This window comes from Colletotrichum fioriniae (assembly GCF_027942845.1).
Source record: "Colletotrichum fioriniae strain IMI 355084 chromosome Unknown scaffold_4, whole genome shotgun sequence".
Lineage (NCBI taxonomy): Eukaryota > Fungi > Ascomycota > Sordariomycetes > Glomerellales > Glomerellaceae > Colletotrichum > Colletotrichum fioriniae.
Window position 1 is genome coordinate 136,144 of NW_027076840.1, and position 18,856 is coordinate 154,999.

An 18,856-nucleotide genomic window follows, 5' to 3' on the forward strand; every position below is an offset into this window, starting at 1 on the left:
TCGCTCTTTCATCTTTGCCTACACTACCAGTTACCGACGACCTCTACCTTTTTTCCCTTTCAACTTAGCATCTTCTGCAGCACCTTGCTCCGTACGAATAATCAGAAACCTCTTCTCGACGTCAATCCTATTTCGAAGCGCCCCGCGACCTCTGACCCTTTGTGCGACGGGCCTCGACTAGTGCGAAACTCGACAGTCAGCAGCCGTATCCGTTGTAATTGTGCGCGCGTGCGCCTATGGATTGAGGGCGTCTTTACATTCGGTTCCCCCCTCCGATAACCAGAGAAATCGCCTTGTTTTTTCCACAATCAATCTCCGGATTGCCCGACTGTTCGACCGGCGGATATTGAAATAGTAGTTGGGATCGCTGAGACTTTGCCCTCGCCATGTCCTCAAGTACACCCACGCCGCCAGATACAAATGGCGCCAACTCCCACAAACGCCCTCACAGCCCAGACGCCGACTCCAATGGTCGAGAAGGGGCCGCCGATAACAGCAACGTTCCCAAGCCGAAACGCCTAGCATGTATGATATGCCGAAAGCGCAAGTTGAAGTGTGACGGAGTGCGGCCCAGTTGCAGCACTTGCGCCAGGCTGGGCCATTCTTGCGCCTACGATGAGGTTCGCAGGAAGAGTGGCCCCAAGCGAGGATATGTCAAGGCTCTCGAGGAACGACTGAGTGAGCATTTCCGTCTTTGCGCCTTGCTCTTTTTTGATATTTGTGTTCTTCGTTCCACGTCTTGTTATTTTTACCGTGTTGTTGTCCATCGCCTTGACTGACTGAACGTCTTTACACCCTGTATAGAACAAGTCGAAACCCTGCTCAAGACCCAAGACCCTCCCCCCGTGCCATCCAATCCCTCCTCCAACATCCCTCACAACTTGGACGCAACCGCCGCCAATCGTAGCCGAGCCACCGCCGCCCCGACTAGTTATAGTATTCCCAATCCCGCTCTTGGTCTCGGCGGTGATCACGACGTCGACCGATGGCGCTTTACCGGCGAGTCTCCCCAGGCTCAGAATGCGGCTGCCCCTCCTATGGATGATTTCAACTTCAACTCGAGCATGTCAATGGGCATGAGCAACGCCGGGAGCAATTTCACTTGGGAAATGATTGGATTGGGCCTTGAAGAACCTCTTCCGCCACAGGAAACCATTGACGAGCTGTTAGTATCATCATGATATCTCCTGAAGACCACTGTACTCACTGACGGTTGATTCACAGCCACCAAATCTTCTTTGAAAAGGTTCATCCATCCGTGCCTATGATCCACAAATACAGATATCTAGCAGCCATGAACTTGTACGAGCCCCATACACCTAGCCATGCTTAGATGCAGCCCTATTCAAGAACACACTGACATGACTGACAGGGCCCCAAACCAACGTCCGCCTGTTGCACTCCGATATGCCATATGGACCTTGTCGTGTTCAATCACTGAAAAATACCTTGACCTCAAAGACTTATTCTATCAAAGAGCTCGTAAGTATGTCGAGGCAGATTACATCAAAGGGTATGGCGAACACATGATATCTGTGGCTCATGCTCAGACCCATGTGCTGCTTGCTTCATACGAATTCAAGATGATGTACTTCCCAAGGGCCTGGATGAGCACGGGGTCTGCCATTCGCCTGTGTCAAATGTGAGCTTTTGATATCCACCAACCCAGGACTCGATAGCTAATCTGTGCTTAGGATTGGCCTACATCGCCTCGATGGTGCCGGACTGGACGTGAAGCAGTGTCTTCCGCCGCCAAGAGACTGGACCGAGCGCGAGGAGAGACGGCGTACCTTTTGGATGGCATTTTGTGAAGATCGCTACGCGAGTATTGGCACCGGGTGGCCGATGACAGTGGATGAAAAGGACATCATGACAAACCTGCCTTGTACAGAGGAGTCTTTCGACATGAGCCGACCCGAGCAGACGCAGTCGCTGCAAGACTGCATGAGCCCGTCTGGTGCTGGCAAACTCTCCTCTTTTGGAGGCATCGTACTGATGGCATGCCTCTTTGGCCGCAACCTGATTCACTTGCACCGGCCTGACCCCGATGATCGAGACCACGACCTCAACGGTGAGTTCTGGAAGCGGCACCGCAACATGGACAACATCCTTCTCAACACTTCTCTCTGTTTGCCGTCGCACCTCAAACTTCCCATTGGTCTGGGCAACCCCAACATCGTCTTCACCAACATGAGCATTCACACATCGACAATCTGTTTGCACCAGGCCGCCATCTTCAAGGCAGACAAGAACAAACTTCCGGCTTCGGTCAGTGCAGAAAGCAAGGTGCGCTGTATTACTGCGGCAAACGAGATCGCGAGTATCATGAGAATGATCTCACACATGGATCTCTCAGCGGTACGTTCAGCAAGATTGCCATAAGACTCGAGCTACTAACAAGTCTCAGATGAACCCATTTATATCCTTCTGTCTTTACGTTGCAGCAAGGGTATTTGTTCAATATCTCAAGAGTCGTCCAGACGATAGCCAAACAGCCGACTCATTAAGGTTCCTTCTCTCAGCCATGAATGCCCTGAAGAGAAGAAACCCTCTCACAGAATCGTTCCTTGTGCAATTGGACGTTGATTTAGAAGCCCTTGCGATGAGAATACCAAAACTCAAGACGGCATTCCCCCGCAGCGGTGAAAGCGTGAGTGAACAATCTTGGTAGTGATTATACATGTGCTAATCATTTGATAGCCCGGCTCGGCCAACGGCGGCACCGCCAAGAGTGGTGCTGTGTGTGACGATCCGGAAGGCGTCCAGGGTATCATGTCCTATCGTAACGAGTGCCACTTTATGAAGACTGTGGATGACGATGGAAACGCCGCCAATGCGCCCAACATTGTCGAGCCTGGCCAGAATGACGAAAGCGCTCCAATTTCCGCCTCCGCGACGACTAATCTCGGTGGTCCAGGCGGCTGGCTGTCTGCAGAGGCATCCCTGTTGTATGGTTCAAACAGTACCAACAACCTCCCATTGCATGGAAGTTCATTGACGCCGAGCTCTGGATCCATGTACGACAAATCCGGATCAAGCAGTGGGCGTGTCACTGGGTTTGGACAAAGCGAAAGCAGTGGGGACAACAACATGTCTGGGTCACCAGATGGTGACCAGTCTAACCGGCCAACACCGAACTCGACCGCCTCGGATCCGCGAGTGAGTATGGCAGGCGGACTCGATGGGTCTGGGAGAAACTCTTTCGATACCAACTCAGCCACGGCGCAATCAAACAACAATGCACGAGGTAGCGCAGACGCAAATGCCAATTACTTCAACGATGCAGGCGGGTTTGGAATCCGCACTGGGCTGACGCCGAACCAAAGGTTTTCTATGCCTGATACACCTGGAGCAGACTTTGGAATGCCCAATGGCTGGGGCGACTTGCAGGGCCAGACGGGCATGACGCCTGTTGCCGAGGGTGTACTTCGATCACTGATGAATATGGGGCCGATGGACGCGATGGACCTTTCCTCGTGGGATGCGACAAATTGAGCGGGATGTTACTTGACTTACCACGTCACGGAGTAAGGAGTTCACGGCCAAGAAGCCATTCTGAGTGATTTCATGTTTCAAAATACGGCAGGTGATTGTGGATCATGTCGAACGGAATTCGATAGTCATGGATGTGTATAATACGGGACTAACTGACCGCACTAGCAGAGGCAGGTAAATGGTTGAGAGCGTTGATCTGTGATTACGGCAGGACTTATGAATAAACCAGACGACTCCCACGGATATGATTACCGGTGCTGTACATTTGAGTGAAGCTCTATAAGCTGCCGTATAGTGTGAGCAAATTTTTGGCCACCTCATCCCGGGTAAGTAGAAGTGCTTATCAAGAAGAAGGCTACCTGCCTTTGACATGAAAAGGCAGTCCCAGGTGACAATGAGTACCTCATGTACCTTAGTGTTAGGTTGTTGGTGGTGGTGATGATGGCCAGAGCTCTTCAGGCCCGTGCACCAGTTGCCGCCTTGCCGCACCCCGGCCGCACCCCGGCCGCACAATGCTGAGGTAAAACTACTGGGCACCCGTGGCACCCAACGTCAACCAACACTCGTCATCCACTTTTCCCCAACCACTGCAGCGTCGACGAAGGCACAACGCATTAAAGCAGCAACACGCCGCATCTTTTCTAACACCCGCCCGCGTGCGGCAAATGCTAGCAGGTCCGTCCTCGCCGTTTGAAGTCTCTCCAGCCAGCAGGGGCGAGACCATCCCTCCGCATAGTCTCCACCCCGCTGCCCAGCAGCTACAGCAGCAGCAGCAGCCACCGCCGCCTCCGCCTTTTGCTACCGGTGCCGATGCCGGTGCCGTAACCCACTTCCGTCCCGGCTCCGGCCCCCCTAACACCGGGTCTTCCATCGATATGTCTGGCATGGAGGCCCACCAATCGGTGTTTCATTCCGAGCTCTCACGGGATCAAGATGTACATATGCCTTCTGTCGCAGACAGACAAACTGAGCAGCAGCAGCAACATGTTGTAGTAGTGCCTGGTGTTGGTGGTAGTGGTTTTGGACCAACGGGGCCGTCACCGTCGAATCTTTCACATCAGCCAGTCCACGGCCCCGTGATGGAGCCATCACCAGTTCAGCATGGCCAGTTTGGCATTTTGGCGCCGGGCCTCGCAATGCCAGAAGCCATTACGATTGAGACGGGCGAGTCTCTCGTCGGGCCCGCCGGATTCATCCCCATCGACGGCACTACCACCCCCGGATGGAGGCCGCACGGCAGTCTTTTGAGCACAAAATGGGTTCTCGACCCCCCAAACCTCGATGAGTGGCGGCAGAAGCTGTTTGACGCAGATGGTCTCATCATTCTCACTCATGAGCAGTCCGTTTTACCCCTCTTCCGGCTGCAGCAGCAGCACTGTCAAACAAACACAAAGTACATCTTTTCCTAACCATGTCAAAAGATTCGAAACCTACTTTCCACACGTAGACAACGTCTACTCCCACCGCTCGACCCAAAACTACAAGAAGAAGCCCTTCATCTCCCACTACTGGGACTGCCGCCTCAAGGGCCGCCCGCCGGGCACCAAAAAGTCCGACGACCCAACCAAGAAGCGCCGCAACCGCGTCTCGCGCAAGCTCAACCTGTGCAACGTCAAGATCAAAATCACAGAGTACTTCCCGGGCGCCACTCTCCACGACGTCGACGACGGCACCTACGTGCCCCTGAACGGCGGCCAGGCGCTCAACGGGGCGCACACCGTGCTCGCGCCGCCCGGCGAGAGGGAGCTGAGGGTCGCGCCCGCTACGCCGAATAACCTGCCCGCGCCGGGGCAGAAGTTTTGGACAATTCAGCGGGTGAATGGCCACATTAGCGTCAGCGGAATTCCCGGCCCGCATCAGCATACCCTAGCCAAGAGCGACGAGGTCAAGAAGAATAGTATACAGCGGTATCTTGCCAAGCACAAGACCGATGCCGCCAAGGTGAGAGTTTACATGGCGCTGCTAGTGAAGATATGCCCCCAGAAGCTGATGCCATGTGGCTAAAATAGAATGATGGGCCTAGAAAGGCAACGGGCCGAGCTCACTGGACCATCAAGAAGCATGAGAAGGAGAGCGATCTGAAGCTGTACTCGGCATGTTACTGGTTCGTCCCTCTCTCTCGCAGAACTCTCTCTCCATTCCATATGTACTGACCTAGAACCTCTCATTCGTTCAGCCCCTTTTCTCAAAGCGTCTGGATCGCTCTCGAAGCGAAGGGGCTGGCGTACCAGTACTGCGAAGAAGACCCCTACAAGGTGGCCGCCTCGCAACCGCTGCTGGAAGCGAATCCCAGGGGAACCGTTCCCGCGATACGGCAGGGCGACTGGGCTTGTGCCGACAGCGGTGTGATATTGGAATATGTCAGTCTAAACTCCCCCACGGATGCGGATGTTCCCCCCTCGTAGGAACCCCTCTTTGTTGATCATTCGCAACGTTGCTGGCTCTACAGCTCGAAGATATGGACAGTACCATTCCACTCTTCCCGACGGACGTAAAGCTCCGCGCAAATTGTCGACAATGGATCAGCCACGTTAGTCACACACCCCTTTCCCTCTCTCCTCTCCAAGGGCAACATGAGCAGCGTCAAAAATTCTAACACAGAGCTACTCTTTACTTTTAGATAAATACCCGCCTCGCCCCAGCATTCTACCGCCTCCTCCGCAGTCCAGACCCAACGTTACGACCGCAGTACATTGAGCGCCTCCAAAACGCAATCAAGGACCTCGTCCTCGCCGCCGACGAGCAGGGGCCCTTTTTTCTAGGCAACACAATGTCCCTCGTCGACGTCCACTTTGCGCCCTTTGCCGTCCGTCTCTCGCGCGTTCTGCAGCCGCTGTGCGGGTGGCCGGCGCCCGCGCCGGGCTTGCGCTGGGCGAAATGGCTCGACGCGCTCGAGAGTAACGTGCATGTACAGGCTACGACGAGCGGCAAGGCTGTGTATGCCGAGACTGCGGAGTTTTTGCAGGTGGCTCTTGATCCCGATGGGCAGCTGAGTATTTGAGAACCGTTTGTGGGAGAAGGAAGTTATGTGCATTGGTGGATGTGTGATACGCGTGAACATGACCTATTGAGAGGACGGATCGGACGAGGCAGCAGAGTGAAACACACCTCAACAGTTATATACCTGTATTGGCCGAAGAAATAGGAGGTCGAGAGTCTCAATGCCCTCCAAGCAAATTATTCGAACCAAACTATTCATCCTAGGTATCCTGAGATATGGCTTAATCCCCAACTGTTTGAAGCATTCTGTCTCATGGATTCGTTGCCTGCGAAGGCGACGGCGACACCCTCCTCCTCTTCAAATCGTGCCACTTCTCCTTGACGGTAATCACCTCGCCCAGCTGCCTCGCCCTCTCGCGCCCCTCCCCCAGCTCCTCAAGCGTCTTCTGCTCGAGCACACGCCGCCCGGTGTCCTCGTCAATGACCCACCGCTGCGAGTCGGGCAGGTAGGCCCAGGAGAAGACGGCACCGACGGCGACAAAGGAGCCAAAGAGCAAAAAGATGAGCCCCTGCCGGTTGACGGCGGTGTAGGACGAGTTGATGCCGTACACGACGAGGAGAGCCACGATGCTGCCCAGCTTGCCGGCGGCGGCGGAGATGCCGTGGCAGGTGCAGCGGTAGCAGGTTGGGAAAATCTCGGCTGGGATGATGAAAGTCAAGGTGTTTGCCCCTGGGGAATTTGTTAGTTTGCCGCTGCCAGGACTTTATTCGGGCATGTAAGCAGAGGAGAGAAGACACTTACCAAAGTTGAACATGAAGTGGCATAGTGCCACAAACACGACTGTCGCCGGGGCCCCCGGGGTTCTGTTGACGCCGTAGTATACACAGCCCGTGATGACGAATAGTATAGCAAGAACGAAAAATGAAACTGTGAGCCACAGTCTTCTTGGGATCCTGTTGGCAGCGACGACGAAACAGGCGCTGCCGGCGATTGAGGCGATGGATACAGTCAACAAGTACTGCTTCGCCTGTTCCAGAAGCACATCGTAAATGGTATTGCAAGGTAGAGTTGCGTCCGTCTGCCAGACTGGAAGGCCGGTCTGACTCCATAGTCGTGCGGTTGCGTTCCCGCCAGGAAATTTGGAGTTCCAGCACGGAAGCCGGTCGTCGATGGGTGTTGGTCCCGTGGTCGCCCACATGTCTGAGAGAGTCCCTCTATTATCAAGACTGAGACCATAGAAGCTTACATCAAGGAAAAACCATGTTGCAGCGGTGCCTACATCATGGTTAGTCTATGTATCTTTCTCAAACACAAGAGGCCACTCGTGTGAGGTCTCAAGACCCAAGTCAAGGTCTCGTGATCCAGGCCGTTAAACATTGGGCGAGGAGCTCACCTAATAGATAGTACCAATTCCCGTCTTCGATGAAGTACTTGTAAAGATCCTGCTTGGAAAATTGGATGGGCATAGGCTGTTGTGAGTTGGTCGGTTGCATCCCATCTTGAGGGGTCATGGGGTAGCCGGCTGTCGCGCCAGCAGGAGCGCCGTATACTCTCTGCGTGTTTCTCAAGGCAATACCGGGCTTGTTTCTGACCTCGAGACTGTATAATCCACAGTCGAATAAAAAGAACCGAAAGATGATGGCTAAGAGGGCGGGGACGGCGCCAGAGCCGATCACGATGCGCCAAATGCCGTCCACGGCACGGCGACATTCCCTATCATATTTCGTATCGAGGCCACACTGCATGGCTTGTAGGCCCTCACTTTTATCACGACCGACGAGAACCCAGAGGCCGACAAGTTGGGCAAGAGCTTGGCCTATGGGCTGCATCATGAATGTCTAGCACTTTTTGGTTAGTAGTGAAGTCCTGAGATTGGGCAGTTGCTTGCTGACTGACAGAAGATATCATGGTTCCCCGGGACTGAGTGCTCGACCATTCTGAGGTTATTACTGCGCTAAGGGGATACTCGGCACCGATACCTTTTGTTAATGAGTTAGTCGTGGTTACTCGAGCGGAATCATCGAAACGGCCGAAATTGGTAACTAACCGATACCCATCACGAAGCGCCACTATGAGAGTCCTATATGTCAGCTGACAAAGCCCTCAACGGAGAGGAGAGAAGACAAGTTGAACCAGCGATGACAACTCACCCAGATGAACAGAGCCAAGAAGCTCATGTCATCGAAGCCGTAACTGCTAGTGGCAACACCAATTGTCGACACAATGACAAGCACGAGCTCAATGCCATATAGGCGTGTTCGACCATAAAAATCGGCCAGAAAACCAAAGAGCAATTGACCAATCACAGAGCCCAGAAGAGTGAAGAAGTTGATGAGCAGCCCTTGCCATCTTTCGCCGGGTGATGGCCAGTATACAAATGCTATGGAGGCAAGAATGACATTTGTGGAAAAGAGATTGTAACTACGCAATATAGTCAATGTACTGCAGGGAGATGATCACATTCTGAGTGAGAACATAGAAAGAATGGCTCACGAATCTGTCAAAAAACCCGATGCGGCCACGCCCCAAATACGTAGGTTCCACGAGTTGAGGTCGAGCTCATAACGCAACTGACTGCGGTCCTGAAAAAATGATGAGCTAACGTCCGATGTAAGATGCGATGAAGGGTCGAGGCAGCTGTCAAGGTGCGGAATAAGGCCAAGTAATGGGTAAAGGCGCACAGAGGCAAGCGGCGGTATGGGAACAGGAAACGAGAGACGAGACGAAATCGGCAAATGGACGTACCTGAATATCGCGGGCGGACAAGGCGGAACTATCACTGCCTAAATAGCCCCGGTTCCTTCTCACGAGAGGGTCGGGCAAAGCCGACATGGCTGCCGCTCGACTCTCTCAAACTGATTCACTATCTACGGTCGGTGGATGAGAATAGGGAGACACGGCTTCGTGGAATGAAGTGAGACTTGTGATACGGGGCGGTAAGCATGGGATGTAACCCACATACACAATCAACCCTTGAATTGAGAATTGTTGCGCTACCAAAGTATGAGGCGAGATAGGCTCACGCAGCAGCGCGTGTTATGCTTAGATGCAGGAAAGGTCGGATAGTCGGATTGGGGAGGTGGAAGAATGGGTCGCAGTAAGCGGGACCCATCTACAAGCAAGGGTATCTTAGTCGCGGGGGTAGTTGACAAAGGGCCATTGAGTTGATTGAGTGTGAAGAGGTGATTCTGTGTCGAGGAGAAGTCATAAATGAAGATGCGGAAACAACGGGAAGAGGGCCTGAAGGAACACTCGGGAGCAAATCTGTCCCAAAGCGATGAAATGAAGAAAGAGCGAGGCCAGGTAAAGAACGTTGAGTAGGTAAGGTAGGAAGGTAAGGTTGGTTGACAGGACAAGACAAGACGCTAACCGCAGAGCAGGCTGGCCGAGGGCTGCCAAGCGCTGGAAAGACTAAGTAAGAACCTAAGGTAAGGTAAGGAAGGTTAGGTAGGTAGGAAACCGTAGGCCTGGATCTCTGGTTTTGGGCGAAGAAAGAAAAAAGGTTGCGGCAAATCTTGTCAAAATCCCCTGGTCTCAATTGAGGTAGGTAAGGTACTAAAGCAACTTTCCATTGACAATGACCCCCACCTATCAGCATCAGCAACCAAACAATGTGACCGTATTCGTCCAGAGGCTGTCAATAGTCGATATTTGTTCTCTCAACAGAGCTCAGTGTCAGGTACGTATAACGAACCAGGACTTGCCATATCCTCGGAATAAGGTTGTGGGACATCGATGATGAACCATGCTCTGGCGTCGAGGAAAGTAAGTCACCCTAGGTTGAGGCGAGACAGGGAGAATGTCGCATCCCGGAGCTATCAAAACACGCACCACTTGCATTGCCTCGCTGAACATCGTGATCCCAATACTTGACTTGACAGACACTAAGGTATCAGGCTCCTGTCAATGTGACCATTGACTGCAAGGACTCGATCCGTTACGCCCGTAGATGGAGCCATCATGTAGAGCGTAGAGCAGGTGCGCAGCCTACTGGCAGCGAACATGGTGGCAGCAGGAACAAACTGGACCAGAATAGTTCAGTAGGGACATGGGCCATGCAGGTGGACACCGAGCTGAGAGCACGACGGGAAGTCCCAGTGCCAGTCGCTTGAGCATGCCGTCGCTTCAGGCGCTGCCATTGGCCGACCCAACATGACGGCGGCGGGCACCTCGAACTGGATTTGGCATGCCCAACCCCACCGGTACATAGTACCTCAATACTCGATCCATCTCGTAGTACCTATCCGTATCACCCATCCGTACATTGTCAAGGTATCTACTTTTGTCAGGCAGGTAGGTACTCAGTGCAGATACCGAAGGTAAGGTTCCTTCCCGTGGTATAACGTAGCACTTATTTGCCTTGGGTACGCTGCATCCCAAAGGCTAGACCCTGAAGTGTTCACGTAGGTTGTTGCTTAGAGAATGTATGAAGGAGAGAATTACCGTTAGAACCTACACAATTGGTTGAGGTAAGCGAGACAGTTTACCGGCGGACCGTTGACAATTTTAGTCTCCGCTACGGCGGTACCCGACCAATTCTTCGGATCTTCGTCCGCACCTGGGGGCCCAGTGGTATTCCCGTTGCCCACCACTCACTACCTTACTGCGTACCTGAGTATCCGGTCGCTGCATCAATCATTTCCTACCTTACCTCCCGGACCTCCCGTCATATTAAGGTAAGGTAAGGTAAGGTAAGGTACTGTTCCGAACGTCCTTCCGCCTTGTTTGCTTGTTCATCAACCAAAGTCCATTCGCCAACAGACCCCCCCTCTTCTGCCATCTGACTCCGCACCCGGCCCTTCACCACCAACATATTGCGACCCCGCTCCATCCGTCAAATCGTCCCCCATCCTCGCTTGACTTTCGGAAAGCCGCGTATTTGTCTACCTCAACCATACCAACTCAATTACCCAAGGTAGTTAACTCCTCTCCAACATCAAGCCTCGCTTTAACACGGCGCCGTGCTAGTCTTGTGCCAGTCTTGTGCCAGTTCACAACCTCCACCGGCCCCGGCCCCGCCACTGGCATTGGCACCTCCTTTGCTGACGGCTTGGCTGTTTGGTTTCTCCAACGGTACCCGACCCGACCTGACCTTACCTTACCTTAGGTGCCACTATCCCTACTATCTCAGAAATACCAAGCTTGCACCCTGCCGGCCGTCTTTTGCCTCGGCGCCCTTGGTTACTCCTCCGTCTGCGATACATTCATCCGCCTTATCGCCCTTTTCCCAACATTAGGTTGATGCTAGGTAGAGCACCTGTCGCCCCGTGCAAAGCTCCAGCACCATCGCTACCTCGAGCGAGGAATTGGCATCCGTATACCTTATTGCCGTCGCATCCTCCCGTCGTTTGAATGCATCCGTCCCGAGATCTAAGCGCGCTTACCCTCCTGACGACCACACGATTCCGAACCACCAGACGAATCGGCCATATACCCAAATCTCCAACACCATGCCATGATTGCCATCTCAACTCCCCGCAGGCTTTCATTGATTTGTTGACAAGGCTCCGAGACAAGAACTAGGCCAAGGCCTTCCAAGCATGGCCGCCTCGTCTTCCTCCGGCTCGTCTTTTACTTCGTCCTCCCTCGGCCGACCCCCTTCCTACGGCCAGCCATACGCGAGCCCCATTGACTCGACCTGGACACCAACGTCAGTTGCGTCGTCCATATCGGCTCTCACCTCCGAGGCCTCAGCACCGCACGCCTCTCTTCATCCTCTGGACCTTGGACCTCCAGGTTATCAAGCAACAATGTACCATTCTTTCACTACCCCATGCGATGCCCCTCTTTCCAAACTTCCATAGCCATACGTTTTGCAAGTAGTCTCTACCCCTTTCTGACCCTTGTTGATCCTCCAGAACCCTCTTTGAGAACACTCCCAACGAGCGCACCGTTTATCTTGGCCCTTGGGAGGTTGTCGGCTCCGAGCAGCGCCGCGTACTATGGCAATGCAGCTACCAGAGCGAGCTTCTTGAACACTTTCGTACATCATCCCTCGCATTTATCATCCGAGCCGAAGACATCATGCTGACTACAATTAAGTTCCGTCCGACGTGCCCGCCGATATCTTTCCTCATACCTTACACGCCCGTCATCGTCCGTACACGGATCCTTGCGAACTCGAGCTTTTTGTCAGCTTTCGCGAACCACACAGAGTCAGATACACTACCGGCGAAGGTGTGGTTCTTCATGACCACCTTACCGAGGTCAAGTACGAGTTCACCACCGTGGAGAGCTCCATACGCTTCCAGGGAGATATCCGTCGGAAAGACTTGGTTGATTACTACGATGTGGATGTCGTCTGGTCCGACCAGCATGGAAGAACGGACGGCTTTGGTAATATCAGGGGCATGGGATTGGTACAGAGGCTAAAGCTTTGGAGGGACCGATACTCGACGTATCACTCACTGACCATTCTTGCCAACCGTGCGAGCGGTCGTCAATATCGAGAATACGAAATTCACAATTTTGAGGGCGAACTGCGTAACCGCGACGATCGACACCGCCAAGTCCGCTTAACAGTTCGCGGAAGCCGACGCAGCAGCGCTCCCGATAACAGCAGTTCCCGCTCGCGATTTAACCTGGCACAACGAATGCGTCCTCGTGTGCGTTCTGGTTCTCAAGGGGGCCCATCGACTTCTGACGGACCACCGTCAGGCACACTGAACATTCGCTACATAGGCGTACAGTTCAGCAAACGTGAAGGTATGGCAAATCACTTCTTAGCAGGCATTGAGAGTCTCGTTACCCAATCATCATACCCTTGCTGCCCCGTCTTAAAATGCGCAAAGGACATTTGACTTACACGCGACAGATTACCTTCGGTTCCTAGAGAGTTGGGTCGTATCTCACAGCTCCGATAGCGAGTTTCACGGCATACCTTTTCCTGCCCACCACGTTGAGCTGCCATCGCCGGAAATGCTTCCTGGGGAAATGTCCGAACTGCCGTCCCCCGACATCTCTCGAGGCTTAGAGCCAGTGGTGGAGCCCCCAGATTCTTATGAGTCTGACCCGGCTACTTGAACAGCTCTCCGATCGTCGACAAACCTCAACAGCACCCATTTCAAGCCACAGAACAACGGTCGTACGAGAGGAGCCGGGCTACCATTTACTGACTCGTCTCTCGGGGTTCGACCTGGCTTGTTCTGCAACTTTCGCCACCTACAAGAATGAATGATACCTATGTGGTGCTACGCTGCACAGAATCCTGATGGAATAATTCCCGATCAACACCCAGCTCGCAGAACATCGACATCACAACGGAGTGCGCGATGGTGGGTTGTGGTTCCACGCGATAGCTCGCAACTGGGCTTGGTGTATTGCATCAGGCAACTCCAAAAAGTGGTGTGTTATTTGCATGGCTAGAAGCCGCCGCTTTGGGTTTCCGGGTCCGGGCGTTGACAGCTTTGACAGGCCCCACAGAGCCTCCACTTCTGCACTATCTGGTGGGGTGACAAGGCACGGCGCGGGGTTCCGTAGCTACCAGCTCCCAGCAACCCCCCGCCCCCATAAGTCCAATTGCACCATGGAACGTCACCACACCCGGCCAAGGCGGGCATTTGCAGCGAGAGGAACCTCAGATCATGGTGCCCAGGGCAACACCACCCACTTCGGCTTTTGACCATTCCACCGCCAAAATCTGCTGATGATGCTCTTCTTAAAAGCTTACAATCTCGCCCATTTCAGCTCGTCACATCTTGACCCGTCTCGTCCAACCGCGCCGTGAATTCAACACATTGATTTTCAATTGTCTAATACAAGACACCACCATCAGCTGGTCGATTCACTTTCACCGATCGAATTAGAAGACTAAACCGTGCGTTGCATATCACGCCGATCTACCACATCTCGCTGCCGATTCTCGGTTCCAAAAGGCATTCGAGACGAACTCTCCGTCCTTACTGCAGACCACCACTGCACATTCAGACCCTATCCACGATGAAGGTTATCCTTGCCATCAACGCGGGGTCGAGCTCTGTCAAAATCTCGGTCTACTCGGCCGAGCCCAAGCAGTCACCCCACCAGATTGCAGAGACATCTATCAGTGGTCTGACGGCTCCACCGGCTCAGGTATCTTACACCCGCGGCGGTGTTGAAGTCAAGAAGAACGAGGATCTGGAGGACAAGGTGTCTACACAAGATGATGCTTTCAAGGTGCTTCTAAAGACCCTGATTGATGACGCAGAATTACCCGAGATCAAGCAAAAGGCCGATATTGCCTTGACATGTCACCGCATCGTGCATGGAGGCGACTATCCGTGCTCCCAAGTTATCACCCAGGACACATATCACCACCTAGAGGAGCTCAGCGACCTTGCCCCGCTGCATAACGGCCCGGCCCTTGATATCGTCAACTCTTGCGTGGAGCAGCTACCCGACGCTATCAATGTTGCATGCTTTGACACACAGTTCCACTCCACCATCCCCGAGCACGTCCGCACATACCCCATCAACCAAGAAATAGCCAAAAAGAACCACCTCAGAAAGTTCGGATTTCATGGCGTCAGCTACTCATTCATTACACGGTCCGTCGCCGAGTTCCTCGGCAAAGAGACCAAAGACTTGAACATCATCGCTCTTCATCTTGGTAGTGGTGCAAGCGCCTGCGCCATCCGAAACGGCCAGAGTTGGGATACAAGCATGGGATTGACGCCCGTTGCCGGCTTGCCCGGGGCCACGAGAAGCGGGAATGTAGATCCGAGGTAAATCGCAGGCAACATCCGTTGCGCGTGTTTAGCAGCTGGCTAACTTGTGTGCGCACAGTCTCGTCTTCCACTACGCGAGTGACGTCGGAAAGCTCTCCCCTAATTCAACGTCAAAATTGCATCTTACCGAGGCTGAAGAAATTCTCAACAAACAAAGCGGATGGAAGGCCCTGACAGGAACGACCAACTTCGGCGTCATTGCTTCTTCGGACGAGCCTACGCACAGACTTGCGTTCGACATTTTTGTTGACAGGATATGCGCCTTCATCGGCTCCTACTTTGTCACCCTCCATGGCGATGTGGATGCATTAGTCTTTGCCGGTGGCATCGGTGAGAAGAGCGATAAGCTACGGAAACGCGTCGTAGAACAGTGCAATTGCCTTGGCTTCACCATCGACGATGAGCTCAACAGCAAGAAGATTGTCGATACGGTGCAGGAAGTCGGTAAGAACAGAGCCAAGTGCCGTACACTGGTCTGCCAAACGGATGAGCAGTATGAGATGGCAAGACTCTGCACCGAGAAGGAGGAGCTCTGGAAACAGGAGTAGGCTTCAGCTCGTGTCAAGGGGCAACCGCCGGTTTCTCAACGATCGCGATGAGTTGTTAATGTTGCACAGGTCTGCTCTGATGATGGAAGCCACTGGCGTACGGGGCTGGCGCAGCAGTCCTGGGTTGAGACAGACGGATAATTAGAAGTACCAATACCGAACGCAGTGGCCAAAAGGCTCCAAGATAGACTCAATAGAAGGACGAAACCATACACCGAATTTGGCCGCCCTCGAGACCACTTAAACAAGTTCTTCAACCGGAGCGGAACACGCCCATGTGCCCATACGTCCTAGCCTTACCGCACGCCCCCGCAGACCTCGTGGGAAGAAACCGTTTGCGCTGCGATCTAGCGTATACCGACCAACGAGCGTGGGATGTTCCAAACTTGCATTCCAGCGGCGAGCGGGTGAATGGTCGGCGTCGTTTCGGTTGACGGCGCCCAAAATGTCCCAGGCAACAACAGGTTGACCGATCCAGGGTTGCCACTCACGCCTCGCTCCATTCCAACGGGAGAGAGGCAGGCTTTAAGACGGGGACTTGTCTCCGGAAGGTGTGGAGAAAGATGGAAAGCGGAAGAGAGAAGAATAGAGAGGAGGACGAGGTGGTGGTGGTGGTGGTGGTGGTGCAGGAAGAAAATAGAGACATATCCGTACGCATTGGATGCCATGTTCGGGCCGAGGGGAGGTAAGGTAGGTCGAGAGTTAGTTGCTGGGGCGGTTCTTACCCATGTTTCAAGGACCAAAAATCGCGAGGAGAAACAAGGGACAAGAAAAAGAAAAAAAAACCCAGTAGATCGAGATCTTCAAAACATCGTTGCAGCTTGAAGGGATCCGACGGGATGGGCAATGCGGCATAGCATGGCATGGCATGGCAGCCTCCCCCAACCGAACATCTAGGAACGTTTTCAAACACATGCAAATGCTGGAGAATTTCTCCCCAACCACCAACCCCCTCCTCCTCCCCAACTCCCCTTCTTTCCCAGACAAAATATCCCTGTACGGATATCCACTCCTATGCCGGACTTGGGATTCAGAACGAGAGACACGGGAAGACAAAAGACTGACCCTCTGGAATTTGTCTTCAACCGTCTGATCGGGATCACAAAGGCTAATCAGCGTGGGGAGCATTTTTGGGGGAGGCAGCGCAGATTCTGATGTCTTTGCCATGCCGTCGGCTCATACAGCTAGGTAGTTGTTGGAATGCATCGTGGGAATTTTCATGTTGTTGTTTTTGCTTCTTTCTGTTCTTTCTCGTTCACCAGCTGCGTGACACAGAGACACTTTGGGGAGTGAGACAACATTCCCTTAAATACTCTCTCATGATGTTTCGACTTACATCGTGATGGTCGGATTAGCCAGCCACTTTGGCGACTATACGCACGTACAACAAGACAACGAATTACGATAGACAGAAGTGAATATGTTTGTTCAACGTGTGTTTGTATTTTGACCTTGCCGCTGGCTGTGAACCAAGACGGCAGGCAAAGTGAGTGATATCGACATTGGGACGGATTCTCCAACTTCCCATCCACTCATGATGTAAGTGGTCTATGAGAAAGATCGTCCACTACGTCTTTGGGCGCATTGGTATCTAGAAATCCGCGCGCCCATCCATGAAAGCTCACTCTCCAACTTTCCATCATCCCGCTTTTCTTCCAAAAGAGAGCCTGTCTGGGAAACCTCGTGTATATGTATCCCATTCCTAACCAGAAATAGCCTTTTTCCTCATCTTAAACAAATAATCGCAGTGATGCGTCTGCCCCTCGGTACTGGTTGAATCGAGGATTCGGGTATGTGTACGAAACCGTAAGGAAACCAACGCCGTGTAGAGAAGATATTCGCCCCCGGGGTTGTGAACCTTCGCAGTTCAAAACAATACGTGATATATAACGCCGCGCCATTTTTGTTGCCTTATTTCCCATCCGTATATGTGCAGGTACGCCATTCGTATGCTTTGCGACCCTCTATTGCCCCAAAAGATAACTTAGAAGAAAAAAAAACGAAGAAGAAAAAAAAACAGAAAGGAGGGAAACGTGGGAGAGAAGAGACTCCTCGATGTGACAGGCTGATAAACCATCACAATCGAGTGCCATCCTGACAAGTTTCTCCACACCGTTGACCGCACAAGAACGGCCGAAAGAAGTACAGAATGATGGGGTATTATATAGGACACGCTGCAAGAGTCCGCCGGGTATAAGTGTTGAAACTGCCCAAGAGGGAGAGAGAGAGAGAGAGAAGAGACATGCAATGTTTCTGATGCCAACAAAGCTCTATGCCCCCTCTTGACATGCGACAGCCATGGCCAGCGCGTCCAGGCCGCTGCTGGGTGTTCTCGCAGCACCAGGACGGCTTACAAGAGGCATGTGCAGGCCGCGCAGATCCCATGCGCTGCTGGCGGCGGGGGATGGGAGAGGAGCTTGGCCAGGAGGGTACCCGTAAGGAGACTCGCCTTCCCACATGGGCTGGTCGCGGGAGACACGGTTGCTGGCGGCAGCGGCCCTGACGGATGATGATGAGGACCTGCGGCCGGATGCTGACAGACCGCCCATTGAGGGACGCGAAGCCTTCGCTGATGCAGAGGAGCGAGACTTGTCCTTGTAGTGGGTCTCAAGGTGCTGCTTCATGTTGTCCGCTCTGGTGAACTTCTTTTGACAGCCGTGGAAAGTGCATTGAACAGCCTTCTCGGCAGTGTGGATTTTGGAGTGACGAGAAGCATGGCCTGAAGTGGTGAAGGTCTTCTCGCAACCGTGGCTGTCACGATAGCGGCAAGGGTATCTCTTGCCCGGACGTTCCGGCAAGGGTGATGTTGCTGAGCTGTCCTCCTCATAGGAAGCTGCGCGGCTGTTGTTCGCATAGGCAGGGCGCTTTGCGGGCATGTCGTAATCGTCGTACATAGGTTGGCCAGGGAATGCGCCGACTCTCGAAGGGTCATACGAGGTGGGAGTCATGGGCGAAAGAGGATCGTTGCTCGCGTTGGAGTCGTAGGAGTCGGAGCGGAGGAGCTCGGGAGTATGAGGTGAGGAAGAATTGCTTCGCGGTGCCGGGTGGAAGGGTTGTGAGAGAACGTGGTTAACTGTGCGGTAGTCCATTCTTTGGTGGGTGGGTTGAGCGATAGGCTCGTCGTTCAGGAGAGAGACCTGACGGCCGGTGGCATCTCGGGCATGCAT

General features: G+C 53.3%; 6 protein-coding genes across 6 annotated transcripts; 4 read left to right on the plus strand and 2 right to left on the minus strand.

Moving 5' to 3' along the window:
* Positions 1–386: 386 nt before the first annotated feature.
* N0V96_003912 (uncharacterized protein) lies at positions 387–3,495 on the plus strand (the record flags this gene model as incomplete). The annotated part of the gene is made up of 7 exons (XM_065756974.1): positions 387–678; positions 805–1,165; positions 1,225–1,302; positions 1,373–1,642; positions 1,695–2,358; positions 2,408–2,650; positions 2,701–3,495. 7 exons carry the CDS (start codon positions 387–389, stop codon positions 3,493–3,495), a joined length of 2,703 nt encoding a protein of 900 aa, XP_065614187.1.
* Positions 3,496–4,160: 665 nt separating this feature from the next.
* N0V96_003913 (uncharacterized protein) lies at positions 4,161–6,496 on the plus strand (the record flags this gene model as incomplete). Its single annotated transcript, XM_065756975.1, has 6 exons — positions 4,161–4,809; positions 4,943–5,436; positions 5,505–5,599; positions 5,672–5,855; positions 5,945–6,025; positions 6,116–6,496. The coding sequence occupies 6 exons, from the start codon at positions 4,161–4,163 to the stop codon at positions 6,494–6,496; spliced, it is 1,884 nt and encodes a 627-aa protein (XP_065614188.1).
* Positions 6,497–6,746: 250 nt separating this feature from the next.
* Positions 6,747–9,268, minus strand: N0V96_003914 (uncharacterized protein; the record flags this gene model as incomplete). The annotated part of the gene is made up of 8 exons (XM_065756976.1): positions 6,747–7,165; positions 7,238–7,711; positions 7,830–8,274; positions 8,333–8,415; positions 8,484–8,505; positions 8,587–8,857; positions 8,930–9,018; positions 9,182–9,268. The coding sequence occupies 8 exons, from the start codon at positions 9,266–9,268 to the stop codon at positions 6,747–6,749; spliced, it is 1,890 nt and encodes a 629-aa protein (XP_065614189.1).
* A 2,708-nt stretch (positions 9,269–11,976) lies between these two features.
* N0V96_003915 (uncharacterized protein) lies at positions 11,977–13,551 on the plus strand (the record flags this gene model as incomplete). The annotated part of the gene is made up of 6 exons (XM_065756977.1): positions 11,977–12,188; positions 12,295–12,419; positions 12,479–13,051; positions 13,118–13,141; positions 13,251–13,260; positions 13,464–13,551. The coding sequence occupies 6 exons, from the start codon at positions 11,977–11,979 to the stop codon at positions 13,549–13,551; spliced, it is 1,032 nt and encodes a 343-aa protein (XP_065614190.1).
* An 823-nt stretch (positions 13,552–14,374) lies between these two features.
* On the plus strand, positions 14,375–15,689 carry N0V96_003916 (uncharacterized protein; the record flags this gene model as incomplete). The annotated part of the gene is made up of 2 exons (XM_053187980.1): positions 14,375–15,138; positions 15,200–15,689. 2 exons carry the CDS (start codon positions 14,375–14,377, stop codon positions 15,687–15,689), a joined length of 1,254 nt encoding a protein of 417 aa, XP_053053942.1.
* Positions 15,690–17,959: 2,270 nt separating this feature from the next.
* On the minus strand, positions 17,960–18,856 carry N0V96_003917 (uncharacterized protein; the record flags this gene model as incomplete). The annotated part of the gene is made up of 1 exon (XM_053187981.2): positions 17,960–18,856. One exon carries the CDS (start codon positions 18,854–18,856, stop codon positions 17,960–17,962), a length of 897 nt encoding a protein of 298 aa, XP_053053943.1.